The sequence below is a fragment of the Pseudonaja textilis genome, chromosome 3 (genome assembly GCF_049901715.1).
Source record: "Pseudonaja textilis isolate UNSWEBS1 chromosome 3, rPseTex1.2, whole genome shotgun sequence".
In the NCBI taxonomy this organism is placed as follows: Eukaryota; Metazoa; Chordata; class Lepidosauria; order Squamata; family Elapidae; genus Pseudonaja; species Pseudonaja textilis.
The window spans coordinates 35,704,000-35,721,796 of NC_141992.1; the positions used below are offsets into that span (position 1 = coordinate 35,704,000).

Sequence of the window (17,797 nt, forward strand, 5' to 3'; positions counted from 1 at the left end):
ATCTGTTTTATTCATCAACGCTACTTGATATAAAATTTTCTTCTTTTCTTTGTGTTAAAATCTCCACCTTCTGTTTATTAATCTTGAAAGCTGCCAATACCACCAAATTCTTTCAGTTGTCCATTAATATTACAATCCCCTTGAAAGGATCTTTCAAAACTCACACCAAATCATTTCAAGAGCCCCTAACTTATACAACAAGTTGTCCTCCACTTACAAAAGTCACTGAGTGTATATTCAGAGTTACAGAAGATCCTGAAAAAAGGAATTTATCACTCTGATTTGAAGTTCCAGCCTCCATTTCCTCGCCACCTATGGTCATGTGACTGCATTTTGGGTGCTCAGCATTTGTGCACATTTGCTATATCTTGCAGTCATGAGATCAAAATTTAGACCTTTTGGGACATTTTTGCCAAAAACCAGTTTCCAGCAAAAAAAAAAAAAAAAAACACCCCATAGCAACAATAAGTTCACTTAATGATCTCACTGTTCACTTCATTTCCTCAGTGTTCACTTTACAATCACTATGTTTGCTTAACTATACGGGCAAAAAAGTTTATAAAATGGAATGTTTAACAACTGTCACAACTTACAATTGAAACTGTGGACTCAATTATAGTCATAAATCAAGGACTACCAGTTATTTTTTTAACCTTTATTCCCTCAATTTTTTCATCTTGTCTTTTACCTCATTGCACCATTTCAAAGGCTAAAATAAACAAGAGAGGAGAGAGTGGGCATCTCTCCTCCTCCTCCTCCTCCTTCTTCTTCTGTATCTCATGATTAACAATTGTCTCTATTAACAATTATTTGTGCTTTCTGTGAACTGTAAATTGATCTTACCCATTGTATAATTTATTTCCAAAGTTCACATTTACCAAAAGCTTGAATAAAAAAGCCCAGCTCAAGTTGCTAGAAGCCTTGTCTGTAAGAAAATCAATGCAGTTTCTTTTATATTACGTTGCTCCCAATATTCTAAAACGTCTAACAATTTAGTCTTCATTGCTCATGTAAATTTATGAAGTATTTTTGTTTTGCATTGTGTATGTAAGAGTGATTTTATGGATTTATTAGCCTAAAATTATTTTCACTCCTGGATAAAGGATTTTCTTAAATTCCATTGTTGGGCTATGTATTTATTTGATTGCTAATGGAGCCAAAGCCTCACACTTTGCTGTGTGAATATGAAACACATTTTGGGGGGATTTAAAAGCAAAATCATCTCCCTTTCTCCCTCTTCCCCTGACCTGCATTCTTTTTTTCTTTTTCTTTTGAACACTTAAAATTTTGTCTCTGGTCTTTATTGTTCACTGTCAAAAAGGAAACTGAAAACCTTCTAATCTATAGGACAGGCAGAGCATTTTGTTCTAATTTGCAAAGTGAAAAAGCTCTGCATTAAGTACTTCTGAAGGACTCTTAAATAAAAAAGCCAAATTGCACATATCTTGTTACTATAGTTCACAGTTTAGAAAAAGCTGGCATCAAGTACTTTTACACACTTTTACAGACAAGTATTAATCTAGAAGAGGCATTTTATGCCCTGCTCCACCCTAGAGATAGTATTTGAGATGAAGATATAGACATTGCATTCAGAGTTGCTGAGAGTCAGGCAGCATATAAATTTAATAAATTAAATTAAATTGTTTCAGGTGTGAAAACATTCCAGTAAAAGATTCTTTTTGTAGAGTCGGGGGTTAAAAGAAGTAGACATGAGGACACCTTTACAGGCTTCCTAAATTATTTGTAGAATTTCTGTAGGCAGGAATCTTGATAATTCTTCCTTGTCGAATTTAAGTGCTACCTATATATCCCACATTTGGCACAAAACAATGTTGCCAAAAATATCGCTATCCTTGTTGCAGGTCTTACTTTTTATCCTTCATGTCTCTTCTGAAAGTCTCACAACTAATTGTGTCACGAGTATGCCCTATAACTTTTTTTTTCTGTGATGGTATTATATATTCTGCAGCCCATCTTGTCTCCAGCCCCTGAGTGAGACTGGTTGGAGTTAACAAGTTGTAACTAGTGTTAAAGTATTATTTCCTCTGTTTCAGAATCACCCAAGGCCACCAGCATGGTGTATAAAAAACTTGCAGGCCAGTCAGGTAGCTGGCAGTGACCGGAAATAGAAGCAGGAATGACAAATTTCATGCTTATGTAGGGGTTTTTTTGTTTTTTTTTTGCTGATTCAGAGATAGTGGTGAAACTCCATAATGGAGAAAGTACCTGAATCACAAGCTAACTAATATGAGGAGAGTCATATTTCTCAGCTAGTTACTTCTCTTGGCCAATCCTCCAATTCCATTCCAAGGTAAAATAATAAAAAAAAAAATAAAGAGGGATAGGGGATCACTCTCAGATACAAATGCCTCAGAGAACAGGGAAGCTGACACTGCCTTGATTGTGCAGCTAGCTTGGTCCTGTAGAGAAAGAGAACGGAAACTGATTAGCTGCTGCATAGACTTTTTTACTATAAGGGAAAAGGAAGTGATTGAAAGGGACAAATGCAGAAAAATGTAGGAAATACATAGCAGAAGGTCAGTTCAACATTTCTCTCACAAGTTTACAAGGGGCGCTGTATTTAAAAACAAAGTTATCTTATTGACTTATATAATTTCAAAATATTTTTAAGGCATAAACTGAAAAAATGAAATGTTTATTTGTAATGTTCCCTCTTCTGGAGTGCAGCCTAACCACAATAAAAATAATAAGAACAAATAAAAATTATAGAAAACTAAACAAAAGCAAAAAAAATTCACTGAACAATATGATTTATTTACATTTGTAATAAAGATTCCTATAACTGTGAATATATGTGTCCCTGGATAATGTTGCAAGATCCAATCTGAGTCAGTTACCAGGATTAGAGATTTACTCTTCCAAGCTTTCAGACTCGTGCAAGATCACCCTGAGAATGGATCCAGCACAAGTCCAAAAGCTCTGGTCCTAGTGACTGCCTCAGATTAAATCCTGCAACTTCTGTAATTATAAAGTCCTAAACCTTCTTACCACCCTAAATTTGCTATTAATAGCATACAGCCGCACAACTATTCTCAGCATTTGCTCAAAATTAATATTTTTTCCTAAATAAAATGATGGCATTCTAATCATTTCAGAATATTTTTTGAGGCAAAATTGGCCAATTCATCATCTTACTCAATCCCATCTCATTGGGATGGAGTATGAGGTGGCTTGATGGAGTCACTGAAGCAGTAAGCGTGAGCTTAAATGAACTCCAGAAGATGGTAGAGGACAGGAAGGCCTGGAGGAACATTGTCCATGAGGTTGTGATGGGTTGGACACGACTTTGCAACTAACAACAACTTCATCCCAAATAAAACAGTAGAGATTTCCTCTTGCCATGCTTCCCTACTTCAGACTTGCAAGATTCTGTTAATGCAGCCTCATAATAAAGTAGATTTAATTCCTCTAATCATGTTTCCTATCTGGTTTACCTAGGAGAGTTGATATCAATCTTGCAAATCTGAAGGTATAAGCGTCCCACTGCCACTTTTAATCATCTGATCAACTTTCTCTGACCGTTAAATTTTGGGGGGCTCCTCCATGTCTTGTCTAATTGTTTCTTAGGAAGCATTGCTTTTTCTCATCCAAACATGTCAGGTGGAAGTGGGCTAGTGATCCTGGGGATAGAAAATGCTTCTAAATACTGCCAAAATACACCTCTGATCCCATCCACAATACCTGACCTCATCAACAAGATTAGGAGAACAAGAACCAGAGATTTTACATTCTTTTTAAAATCTAAGGGAACTCAAGATTACTCGTATTGACACTTAAGATATCTGAAATGAAAATATATGAATGAACATTTGCTGAGGTAGTGTTACTGCAATCTAAAAGGACCAATAACTTTGCTATACTACATTATGATGATGTTATACTGTTTCACTCATAGGATGGGCACAAAATGTGGACAGCATTGTAGATCCAAGGGAGAAGATTGGACTGTGTGGCTGTTGTAACTTGTACTGTAAGTGTGGATAGAGCACCTATGTTTTTATAAGTTGAATTAATAGACTAAACAGTAGACATTTGTATCATGATACAGGAGCAAATAATCTAAACAGATTTAAAGCGGTCTATCAAGGATGCTTTAATAACTCATTGGTCTTTCAAACACTTACTATTTTAGAACTTTTCTTTTACTCTAGCTTCTTGTGGAATGTACTATTTCCAAAGCTACAGTGAGTAAATCTTCATTTCTCCTGGAGAGAAATGTGAGACTAGAATTTTCTTAAATACTGAGGTAATCAAGTTCTTGTACAACGCCTGAACAATGGCAGCTATAAGAATAACTTTAAAATATTATCTTTTTCTCTATAGAACTAGTACCTCTGCAACAGCCTTCCCCTGACAGGTGTCTCTCTCCTCTGTCTGTGTGGTCATTGGATAGGCTCTTTGGGAAAAAAGGAATTGCAGTCTAATGTATCTAGAGAACATTTAGTGGGGAAAGCTTTAAACCAAGCAATTGCCCTCGTATTATAGCTACATCCTTGGTATCCCCAAAAGATAGGGATATTATGCAGAACATGAATGCTGGAACTCTTTCCAACCCTTAATAATAGCTGTGCTATGATTTAATTGATCGGGATAGGAGGAAGTGGGTTTACAGTAGAGGACTTGGCAAGATTTTTATCCAATCTCTCATAGGAAAGCTTTAGCCTGTTAACACATACACTATTAACATACAACATATCCAAATGTACAATATAAAGTTATCTAGCCTAATCTAAATCTTGTTTTTATTCCTGTAGTTGTTTCTGATATGCTGTATCTGCTCCTCCTTCTATTCTCTAGACACATCTCTTTGAAATGTGAATTTTTATCTCTCAAGTTAGTTCAGATCAGCTTTCTCCATATTCAGAGGCCCATGTGAAATGATTCTGCACTTTTTCCAATGTACAACAGACCAACTTCAGATTTGTCTTCAATATAACTTCATCCAATAAGGAGACACCAGTTAAACCACCCATTAGGGAGTTGGGATAAATTAATGAAAACAGGAATATTAGGAGATAAGGTGTATCTGTAAAATTAGCTTCATTCTATAGCTAACAGTTAGACAGACTGTACAAAGTGGCTGTTCAGGGTTCCTACACAGACTGATAAGGAATGCATGCCCCAAATGTGAAGTATTCTGAACAGCGAGAACAGAAATGAAACCCAAAAACCCTATGAGTAAATGGATGAGACATTAAAAGCCTTAAGTCACTGTCTATCCATGCAGAGATAAGAAGACTGCCTCATGTTATGTTAGTTGTTTTGGGATTTGAGGGTAGGCCTTGGTTGACCAATAACGCAGCAGTGACTCAGAGCGGAGAGATCACTTCCTTTCCTAGTATTTTGTTTGATAGATATCTAAGTTGATCTGTTGAGTCTTGCCTGGGTTTATGTCATAAGATTGAGCTGTTTACTTATTAGCAGGATTCCTGAGGGTATTCCTTTCTTAAAATGGATAGCTGTCTTTGAGTATTTCTTTTTCTGGTTGAAAATACAGGAATTATCTTGAAAAGCAATAGAATTATGTGTTGTAATTCTGCAGCTGTTGCAATTGTTCTTTCCTCAGGTCAGTACTGCTAGAAGAGTTGTGTGTACTAAAATTGCAAACTTATAAATATTGATTTACAAATGTGCTTCACTGAAATCAATTAGACACTTTACCAAATAAATATTTTTAAAGCGGTATTCTACCATAAACACTAAGAGATAAGACAATCTTTTAACATATTTATTAATTTTTATTGTTTAAATAATACTGCTACCATCACTTTTAAAGTGATCTCACATTAACTACTTATAATACTTAGCAGTTGTTTAGGTCTGTGGAGCAGTCAAAATATTTCACATAGATCATCTCACAAGAAATCTAGGAGGGAGACCAATATTTTTATCTATCATTGGGCAAAAGGTTCTTTGCCCAAGTCCAAGTGTCTGTTTCTGTGTTCTCTGACAAAGCAAAATTTGAACTGCGGACTTCATATTTCAGTCTCTTTGTTACTAGGATACCTGCAGTTCTTACTATATGTAAAATATTTGCTGGACAATTAGTGACTTCTCTTTTTATTATTAGTAATGAATGGCCTATTTTCAGTTGAAAGTCTGCATATTACTAGTTAACTAACATCTAGCAGTATGGAACCAAGTTGTTTCATGGATCTCCACCTCTTACAGGAATCTGCCAACCATTGAGCTCAACAGGAGAGTCTTTTCTGAATATTGTTGGTCTGTGTGGAATATGGACTTTATGACCATGAGAAGAACCTTCTGGCCCTTGTTTAAAATGATTTAATTGATTTTCTATCATAGGCTTCGTTTTGATTGACATTTGCTTACCTTTTGAATCCTTTTGAATCATATAGTTCTTTGTTGATTCTATATTTCTTTAAACATCACTGCTTTTAAATCACCTTCTTTAATAAAATATTTAACAATAGCTGTTTCAAAACAGTATAAAGCAAAATATAAATTATTGAATGAATGCCTGAGCAAACTGATTCAGCACACACAATACTTGCAAACTACCTTTCATAGGCTTTACTGATAATTTCCATTTAGCTGACAAAAGGGAAAACTGTAGATTAGTGCAGACTGTCTGTTCTCCTTGGGTAAATTATATTCCAAATTGTTTGCAGTGTACAGCCATTCTTCTACACATGTTCTAGTTTATGCTTCATGTTCACCTGGAAAATGAAACCTAACATACATGGAAAAGTGCTATCTAGTGCCAGAGATATTCATTAGCAAAAATTATAATCTTTTCACAGGCCTTTCAGAAATGAGTTAAATTAGAATCACTCTACTAATAGAACAGCAGCCTGACGCCATATAGAGAAAGATTATGTAATTACATGGGAAAGGCAGTTTTTCTCCAACTTAGGCACTGAGGAGTTTGCATTGGTGCATTCTTTTTCTCAACTTATCACTGAATCTTTCTGGTTATCCTTTTATTTATTTGTATCCACTCTTATTTTTTTACAAGGTGTATCAACACATCTTGCTGCTCCTACTTTCCCCATAACAACAACCCTGTGAGGTGGGTTGGGGCGAGTGAGAGAGTGACTGGCCCAAAGTCACTTAGTTGGCTTTGGTGGCTATAAGACAGAACTTGAATTCACCATTTCCTGCTTTCCAGCCTGGTGCTTTAACCACTAAACCATCACTGAGCCTTTCATATATAACTTGTAAGGCATTCATAGACTTGTAAAGCATTATTCAAAATTGTACATATAATGTATCAGTATTAGAAGGAAGGCTGGGCTCCATCTGATCTAAGAAATATAAGAAGGAACCCTAAAATATATGGAAAGGCGTTGGTTTCCAGTAAGGCAAATGACTGTTTTGAAGGTGGCCTAAGTTACCTTAAACAGAGCTTTCTCTTTTAAGTGCCAAGTGTCAAGATTCTTTCTTGGAAAGGGCCATTTGCGACTGATCTCCCTTTCTGTCTAGGAGGGGTGGAAGATAAGACAGAGGACGCCCTAAATGGCCTCAGGGTACGAGCTTGTTTTGCCCGGCTTGCTTCTCAGACGACGTCCCATTCACCGCGTACTCCCGATGAAAATTCGCCGAGCCCCCTCCTCTTGCAGCGAGTCTTTTCTACCGCAGACAGCTAGCTCTCGTTAGGGCGCGCGCACGCGTACTTATTCCTGTGTGGACACACGCGCGCACACCCCCTCACGCACAATTACCCACGCCTCCTTTTCGCAGAACCAAAAATAGCCTAGCGCGCGTATTGCGCCCCCCCCCTTCCCTCCATTCTCTTTCTCTTCCGAGCCAGCCGGGAGCATCTTGCGGGCGGGCAGGAAAGGCCTTTGTGTGTGTATGTGTGTGTGTGCGTGCGCGCGCGTGTGCGTGTGCCTTAGTCCCTTTCCTTCTCTTCGGCGGCGCTGGAAGAGAGAGAGGGAGAAAAGGAGGGGCCGTGCGCTCTTGCGCCTCTGTGAGCGCGCCGGGGCGGGGAAGGTGCCACCGGCTGCTTTGATAGCGTGTCTCTTTTTCTGTTTTATCCTACCACTACCTCCTCCTCCTCCTCCCTTCTTTCCTTTCTTTCGCCTTCCTCCCCACCCGTTTTCTTCCTCCTTCCCGTTCCTCCCCGTCTTTCATTCTTTCTTTTCCCTCCGTGCTTCAGAAGCTGGGCTTTTAAATGGTTTCCTCGCGGCGGGCGGGAAGAAGATGCTCGGTAGCAGCGGCGGCGGAGGCAACCACCACGTCAGAAGTCTGCAGCAGGACGCGGAGCTGAACGGCGAGGAAGGGCCAGAGGAGCTGAAGGGCTACAAGAAGGCGGCGTCCGAGGGGAGCAAGGCCATGATGCAGAAGCGCGCCAACCCCAAAGGGCCTGCCGGGGTGGCGCCCAAGACGGCTGAGCTGAAGGTCTTCAAGTCGGACAGCGTGGAGGCTCGCCTGCCGGTGGCGTCGAACCTGCGCAAGCAGAAGTCCCTCACCAACCTGTCCTTCCTGACCGACAGCGAGAAGAAGATGCAGCTCTACGAGCCCAAGTGGAGCGACGACATGGCCAAGGCGGCCAAAGGCTTCGGGGGCCGCAGCCTCAAAGGCGGCAAGCAGGCGCCCTCGCTCATGTCCAAGAACCTCTCCCGGTCCGAGCACTCGCTCTTTCAGGCTAAGTTGGCCCCGGTCACCAGCAACAAACCGCCGCTGGCGCCGCTGCCCTCCAACCTGGGCAAGCCCAGCCGCATCCCGCGGGGGCCTTACGCCGAAGTCAAACCGCTCAGCAAAGCCCCCGAGGCTGGCAGCGGCGACGACTCCAAGTCGGACGACGAGATCCTCTCCAATAAGGGCAAGGCGGCGCAGCAGAAGCAGCCGCAGCAGCCGCCGCAAACGGCCTCTCAGCCGGCCGGGAAGGGGGCGCCGACGGAGGAGAAGGCTTTCCTGAAGGTGGATCCCGAACTGGTAGTCACCGTGCTGGGCGACCTGGAGCAGCTGCTCTTCAGCCAGATGCTCGGTGAGTCAGCCCGTCCCCCTTCCTTCCCGGGGGATCTGCCTTGCTGGTGAAGGCTGTTGGGGCTTTTGAGCAAGGGGAGTCATCGCTCCTTCGGAGAGCAGGCTGGATGGGGGAGCCTCTGCGGGGCTGATTTCGTCCTCTCGGTACAAACCGAAGCTGTTTGGCGCCTGGTGCCACTGAGTCTTTCAGAGAGCAGGGGACTTGGAGGCTTAGAAAGAGCAAGTAACACTCCAAAGAAAGGGATATCCTGGGTATGCCATTTCAGTTTGGTCATTTTCCAGCTGTCAGCACTCTTGGCGGGTTTCCTGCCATCTTCATTATGCATTCATTCTGGTTTTGTTCCTCGAGAGTGGATGCTTGCTCCCTTTTCCAAGGGGAAGTGGAATCATTTCTAACCTGACCTCATTGACATCTTTGGGCTAAAATGTTTTTTGGGTTTTTTTGTTTTTTGTTTTTCAGGCAAAAATGTCAAATGGGTAGCTGAAATGGACATAAAGAATAGGGATTATTTTGACACATACCCCCCCCCCCCAATGGTTCAGACAAGTCAAGGGAAGGATAAAGGACAGAAACCGTGTTTCCTATTTCAGGCTATTAAGCAGAGCAGGGTGAACAAGCAAAGAAACATGGTAAAAATGGGGCAAATCTAGACCCAGAGTTCAGCAGAATGGGGTGTACTTGACTAGAGAGGGATTAGTCTGCAGGGGCATGCTAAAATGGATGGCTCCCCATTTGTTCAGTGGGGGAATCATACCAGAAAGGGCCCTTCTCTGTGTTTGCAGTTATGTCATGGTAGTCTTCTAATCGTTCTGCGGGCAGTTTATGGGTACATTCTATGGGAAGGGGAGAGAGGGGCACAGCTACTGTGACTGCTATATGAGCAGCCATTCACAACGCCGGAAAAGCACAAATTGTGAGATGCAGCAGGCTGTTTTTTGTAATTTCCTATAGACAAATGTGCCCCCACGGTTTAGCAGATGTGCTTGGAGGTTCTGTAAGTCATTACTGCTCTCTGATTGAGGCTGGTGGCAGAGGGGAGTGGTCACTAGCATCTCTACATCAGCTGCAGTTGGAAGTGGGGGTACATGGCTGTAGGGAGGGAGGGATGGGCTGATGCATCCTTCAACAGACTGAGAAGAATGGACTCTTGTTTGGTTACTAAGGTGATCTGCAAAGGAACAGTGCTGCTGCCATTGCTACTTTCTGCACCTGGAATTTCTCTGAGATATCCGCCCAGGAATGGCTGCTTTGCAAAGACTGTACGCCTAGCACAGAGAGAATAAATAGCAGTACTGCCTAAGTACCAACAGTTTGGTTTCTATGCAACGGCTTGGCTCATAATGATCCATCACTAAGGAATACAAAATTCTCTTCTGCCCACCCCATAAATACTTTTGTCTAACTGATCTGTATGCAGATGGGAGAGAATGCAAACAGGGACATCTACATTTAGGGGCAGAAGATTTGGGAGGATGTCTAAAATACTGGGATTGGTGCACTTAAACAGCAATCCTGCATACTTGATAAGGCTTAGTTTTCCATAAGTGTATGGAATCCTGCTGTGAGAAATTTAGGATTATCTGTCTGCATTCTCTTGGGTCATGTGCTGTCTGTATCTTAAAAAACTACCACACCCTTTGGGTTGACTAGCAACTGTTGCTACTATTTGAACTATTCAAAGAACATGATTTGTGGTATCAATAGCATTAGAATTTTGGATAACAGACTAGGACCAGAAGTAGGAGGGAAAAAAACTGCAGTAACTAGAAATATCTATATGAGAAAGGAGTCTGGAATTAGGACCAAGCTATGAAAGTTTAGAAGTCTATTGCTGGAATAACAGAAAAACACAGATTTAGGATTCTTACATTATGGTATGTTATAATGTGAAAAGGATATGTCTGGGAAACTAGCATTTTGGCAGAGACTGTTTCTGAAAACAGAATAATAAAATATGAAATAAAAGAAGTGTTATTAGGTAAGCATAGAAAGAGTCCTAATTTGGTGGCCTAGCACATATGTTGCATGGAAAAAGTCCAGTCTTTCAAATCCCTTAAGATTAGGACAAATCTACTGGACACTCTAGGGTGTTCTTGCTTCAGCATAGGTAGTTCAGAGCCAGTTAGCTTGGTAGTCAAGATCCATTCTCCCTCATTCCAGAGTAAGGAAAGGAAAATATAGTGCTTAAGGAGACTGTGAGTCATTCCCTCTCAGCCTAACCCACCTCACAATGTTGTTGTGGGAAAAATAGGAAGAGAAGGGATTATTACATATGTTTGATACCTTGAATATTTATAAGTAATCAAGGGGGGATAAAAATAAAAAAGTGAATAATGGAGTTAAGTTACTGGAAGGCAACTTCTAACTAAATGTTAGGGGGGAAAAATGGTCTACCAGTTTGGCTACTTTAATGAAGGAGTCAGTTAGATAGGGGGATGGTATATTTGTCTCTACTGGATGTGTTAAGCAGATGGTACACAGTCTTCTATCAGGGATGCTTTAAGATGAATTATTACACTGAGAAGGGAATTGGATGGTGGCCTAAGTGGCAGCTTCTAGACTTGTATTTCTGTGAGTATGGAAGAGATGGCTGATTTTTCAATTTGCTACTATGTGATGTGGCTATCAATATGGCTGGTTTCAAATAAAAGGGCTGGACCAATTCATGGAAGTCATGGGAATCAGTGGCTATTAGCCTTGATGGCAGTATGATTGCCTCTGAAGGCCATCTGCTGAGAAGCTGTTGGGTCCTTGTTGGCTACTGTGAGAATAGACTGCAGGATTAGATGGACCAGGAGTTTGATCCAGCAGAGTTCTAAACAAAGATCTTTATGTAGAAAAACAATGAGTACATTGGATGTATTCTGCTATGTTTGAAGATGGTATGAACTCAATAATGGCGATTCAAGTGCTTCTGAATCATTGTACATATGTAGAAAAACCAGTGTATAAAATAACATTGAATATTCAAGAACATTGGTAAAGATGGGAATTGTAGAACTATCACAAAGCTGAAGGATTTCAACCACAATTATTGGGCACTGGCAGAACTGAGAGAAAATACAGCATAACAGGCTGTGAGATGACAAAGAAGGTTTGTGTCAGAAGAGGAAGTTATTGACAGAGCCATTGAACAAATAAGAGAAATAACTTATTTGAAAATTATAGGTCTATGGAACCTGGACAATATCGATAGATTAAACTTTTGCATAGGGCCTCTTTCTGTTGCCTGTAGGTGTGTCTAGGTTCTCTGGTTTGCAGATAGTTATATGAGGGGAAAAATTCTTCCCAAACGTGAAACAAAAAGTGGACGGTTTGTCATAATAGCTATTAGCCTCTATTAGAATATGGATAAAGCAAATTGCCCAGGAATTGATTTTGTATTTTGAAATTAAATTCTTGTTTTCCTCAAGCATTTTCCTCATAGGACATTTCTCTTTGCATCTTTGGTATTCCTTCTTCCATGCCAAGAAATAAATACATTATGTGAAAATAAATATATATCATTTGTCAAAATGTAGAATGAATCACAAGGAAGGAAAAACAAAGCAGAAAACCTAATTGCTGCTTTTCCTGTGTGAACTGTATTCTCCTAATTCCTTGTGATTTTCCAAATATCCTAACCTACAATGATAGATGCTTATCATAGAATCACAGTGATGGAGATGACATTTAAGTCATCAAGGTCAATCCTATGATCTATGTAGGAATTCAAATGAAAGGATCCAAAATAGATCTGCTTCTATTTATATGTCCAGGATAGGAGAATTCACTATCTTCCAGAATGACTTGTTTGGAATGACAGTTTAAACAGACCATTATTCCATGCCTTTATTCTGGGATAATATACAACAGGTCATGTTTTTCTTCAGGGTCATTCTATTTCAGGTATATGGAGAGATTCTTGTTGCATGACAATTCTTTTTTCATCTCAAGGCTAAATATGCTATTTACACAAGCTCTTCTTGTAGACACATTTCTAATCCCCTTTCATCTTTGTAACTCTTCTTTATATCAGTTCTGAGTTCTCCAATTTATCATGTGGTATCTTGAGCTGGGGTGTGACCAGTGCAGAAGAGTGGAAACATTACTTTCCATGATTTGAAAATTATACTTCTACTGATGTAGCCTGAAATTGTGTTTGTCTTTTTGGCAAGCACATCACAACTTGTGATTAAATATAATTCCAAGATTTCTTTCATACATATTATTGCCTAGCCATGTATCTATAAGTGTATAGTTGTAGAACTGTACATTTTATAAGTGTATTTTTACATTCTTTTCTTTAGATGGAGAACTTTGCATTTGTTTCTGTTAAACTTCATTCTGTCACTTTGAGTTTATCGCTCTAATTAATCAAAAATAAATTGAATTCCTTGTGAACTTGATCTTGTTTATTCTGCTCACTTTTAAAATGTTTTCTGGGTAGTCTTTGTACATGTATGTCTACACAGATACCCACACACATATGGTAATTTTTGTTATTTTGTGTATATATTTGAACCAATAGGTTATTATGCATGTTTGTCACAGGATATTTTCAGGAATAGCTTAATTAATGTAATACATGGAGTAATGATGAGCAGTTATAAGGAAATAATCAGTTTCTTCCAGTTGCATTTGGTTTGCAGCCTTCAAAACTTGACTCAAGAGACACACTTAATTTGAATCATCCATTCTTTATTCAGGTGGGTTGGGGTTTTTTGGCATCTTGGATTTAATTATAGTATTGTTCATTGAAGAAACTTCACCGGAGAAGATAGGCAAGTGTCTCAAGCTTGATTCTCATTTTTTAATATTACCAACCTATATTATTTCCACAGCAGGTATATTTCTTCAAAAAAAAAAAAAAAACCAGTACAGAAATATATATGCATATGCTTTCTCTAGTGTGTATCCTTTGTGCATATTCCAGTTTGGGTGCTTTTATTAATGTTTCCCAAATATACATGATTCTGAATGTAATGTCACCTGTTATACATGCTTTTATGTGCATACTTTGTAAATTGCATAGCAAAGTGTGATACAATGTAATTTTAGATGTATAAATTGTATATCAGTTTCTATATAAGATAGAACATGTATATGGTAAATATTTGTAACCCAAACAAATTTCTTCTCTATCACTGTTTTTATTGAGAAGTGAAACTGTTCCAGGTCTGCTTAATGGAACAATAGAAAATCTCTTAATTTCTATTTCAATTGCATTGCATATTTATTGATTCCTTCTCAGGAATCTTTTCTCTGGGTTGGAGATTTGATATGAATTTTTATTTTTATTTTTTAAAAAGCATTAAGTTTCTATGCACTCCTGTTCCTCTTTTTGACTTTCCCAATGTTTACTTTTATTTATGATAGCCACTAGATAACATTGTACTCTTTTAAAAAAAAAAAATCATTATATTCTGTTTTGTATCTATAGCTTATCTAGAATCTGGTAGCCATCCTTGGTGGTTTGGTGAGCAATTAAACACTATATTGGGATATTTATCTTAATTTATATCACTTGGCATATCTAGCTAAGAATTTCATTTATCATTTTATTGTTCATCCCTGTAAAGCCACAAGAGTTTGGGAAGACTTTATGATATGATTCTTATTCAAATGCTTTTCATTATTTGACGTCATCTGCAAATCTGTCCACACCTTTTCTCAGGTTGTTAATTATTCTATTAACAAGGACAATTTCTATACACATCATAGGAGGCAATTTATTGTGCACCAATTTTACTGTAATGATACAGTAGCTCATAAATTTTGTTTCTCTCATTTTTGTATGATTAATATAGTTGTAATTTATATTAGTCCCTTACTATTTATTTTTGTGGGGAGATTTCTGTGAAAGTCACTATCATACACTTTCGAGAAATATAAGAAACCAACACATAATAACCTAGTATATTTTAAATTATGGCCTCAATTTATAGTTGTTATTGCCAGAAGCTATAAATGAGGTTTCTCCTGCAAATGCCCAGGGATGTGCATATGAAAATAAGCCATCCATAACACAATGTGGACATTTTAATTTACAGAATTAAAGATAGTAAAGTGTAATGTTAATCTTTTAATATACCCCACATTTTTGTACCACTTTCTTTCAGTATTGTGTGGTGCTTATAACCAGTATTTTCCATTTAGATAAATCCTAATTTGGATAGGTTGTGGTTAATTTTTGATAGAAGCAAGCAAGCGTATGAAGGCTGATTATTTAGTTACTGGTACATAGTAAATCTTCAGTTTAATTTTGGACAACACCCTAAATATGGTTGCTCTAAAATGAAAGTAGAAAATTTTGACCTCCTTATAATCATACCAGAGAAAAGGGGAATGTAGAACCTAGGTACATATTCTTGTAACATTAAACCATGATTTAGGTTTTGACTGAACATAGATATACTCTTTTGGGATGTTTCAGCAGTTCAAACTATGAAAATACCACCACCCCTTTTTAAAACAATTTCAGGTTTCTTGTAAATTATTCCAAAAATGATATACAATGTCAAACTAGTAGAAGTTGGAATAGAGATATCCTGAGATATTTACTTAAGCTAAAACTGGAATGATGTATAAAATAAATATCTATTCAGTAAAGTTATACTTTTGCTAAGAAACCTAGAAATGGCTAACAAATCAGAGAACTGAAGACTTGCATCATCTGAATTGAGGCACATCCTGGACTAAATATAGACCGTGCAGATGTATCCTGGGCATTAATTAGCCAGAATGTTATGTAGCATAGAGCAAGAATGAAGTTGCTGTAAGTTATATATATTTGTATTGGAAAGTGTCAGAATACACGATTGGTTATATGGCAATATGAATAGTACCAGGAACTGTTTAATTATATCAGTGACTTGTCTCAATTCTTGATCTCATTTTTTCATTGGTTCCTCAGCATCTAAATTATATAATTAGGGTATATGCTAAGCATACCATCCCAGTAGGTTTCAACACTGTAAACAAGAAGCTGCCAGAAGTAAAAAAAAAAAACTACACAGGAAGATTCTAAAGCAGAACATAGAAGTCTGTAGTCAACTTGAAGTCAGTACAGTGATTATTTTAAGCCAGCACAGATTTGTCAAGGATAACTTCATTATTTTGATTTTGGTGAGAAAGTGGATACAATGTAGCAATAGCAATAGCACTTAGAGCTTTGCAGCCCTCTCTAAGCAGTTTACAGAGTCAGCATATTGCCCTGACAATTTTGGATCGTCATTTTACCCACCTCGGAAGGGTGGAAGGCTGAGTCAACCTTGAGCCCGGTGAGATTTTGAACTGCCAAATTGCAGGCAGCCAGCAGTCAACAGAAGTAGCCTGTACTGCACTCTAACCACTGCACCACCATGGCTCATATGTATCTCATTTTCAGCAAAACATTTGATAAAATACACCATACAGTTTGATCTTGGGCCCAGAATTCTTTAATATTTTATTAACAAGTTGGATAATGAGAAAGAAGGAACACTCATTACATTTATATATGACACAGAATTGAATGAATGAGCTAAAATGAGCATGTTTTGGAATTAAGAGTTAAAAATGATAGTTTTCCTGTTTGGTGTAATAAGAAACTTTATTCAATTCATACAGGATCTTTGGTGTCACAGCAGTAAGAGTGGAAGATGGAAACATCGCTAAGAAAATGAGCAGAAAGCTAATGAAAATCTCAGTTAAATAAGATGATGTATACATGGGAGAACAAGATGAATTTAGTCAGAGACATCACCTATTACATCCACGGTTGGGCTGCTGGGGGCTCGCAGGGGCTTGGGAAAGCCCCTAGCTAAGACTCTGCGAGGCTCAGAGAGCCCTCAATAACCTCAGTAAGACAAGCAGCAAGGGAAAGTTCTTAATAGGCTTAATTGAACTTCTGGGCCTTCAGCCAAGAGCATTTCACACCTCATAAAAGTGTTGCAAACTAGATAAACAATGCACTCAGTGCTTGGGAGGGAGAGCCATTGAAAAAATCAGATAACATAGCCACTAGCCTTCAAGGGGATTAATTCACAAATAATAAGAATCATGTAACTCACCAGAAACTCCATTAAGACTCCAAGATCCCTCTCACAGTCACTGCTATTAAGCCTGGTTTCTTTTTTTTAAGTATTAAATGCATGAAATAATAAACAACTTTTTGTTGTGTGTGTGTGTGTGTGTGTGTGTATGATATTCAGCTTTGTTCGGATATTTTCCCACGTCATATTTTCCCACGTTGTGCTTTTAAAGTTATTGCAACGTTTTGGCAGAATCTCATCTGCCATTATCAGGCTTCTGTATAGTCTTCGTCTGTGAGTCAGGCTTTCTGTTTTAAATTTGGGGCTAGCCTACTGCTGTGCCAGAATGGTTTTTTTCTTCATCCTGATTGGTTGGGAGTCTTTGTCTGTGTTTATTGGTCTTGGAGTTTGCTGTGTTCTGCTTGATTGGTGTTTCTAATATCTTCTGTCTGTTTTGTAGCTTTTTTTTTTTGTCTTGATTGGCTGACAACATTGTGTGGAGATTTTATTGTTTGTGAGTGTAGGCTTCCAAATAATTGACAGTCTGGTGGAATCATCTCTTCTATTCATGCTTTCAGGTCTTTTTTCAATCTCTATGGCTTCTCTGATAATTCTGTAGCTGGGGTTTTCTACAGTGGCTAGGGTTTTTGTGCCATTGAAGTTGATGCTATGACCTGTGGCTTTCATGTGTTGGACTAGTGAGGAAGCACAGAGCCAAAGACACAAGCCTGAAGATGATGAATGAGACTTCATCGAAATGTTGCCTAGATACTTCCAATTTTACGCAGGAGAAAACCCAAATAACCAAAGATTTTATATGTATGTATGT

General features: G+C 38.6%; 1 protein-coding gene across 5 annotated transcripts in view; it reads left to right on the forward strand.

The window, feature by feature from the left end:
• NAV1 (neuron navigator 1) overlaps positions 1-17,797 on the forward strand; it is a 249,009-nt gene that overhangs the window by 72,189 nt on the left and 159,023 nt on the right. For 2 of the 5 annotated variants that reach the window (XM_087929272.1, XM_087929270.1), the window contains exon 1: positions 7,787-8,974. The exons of 1 other annotated variant lie outside the window; for it this stretch is intronic. In XM_087929272.1, the coding sequence (XP_087785398.1) occupies positions 7,840-8,974 (1,135 nt within the window). In that variant the 5' untranslated portion in view covers positions 7,787-7,839. Of the gene's footprint in view, positions 1-7,786; positions 8,975-17,797 lie in introns of those variants that run through there. 2 more of the 5 variants (XM_026713013.2, XM_087929271.1) reach the window with 2 other exon arrangements.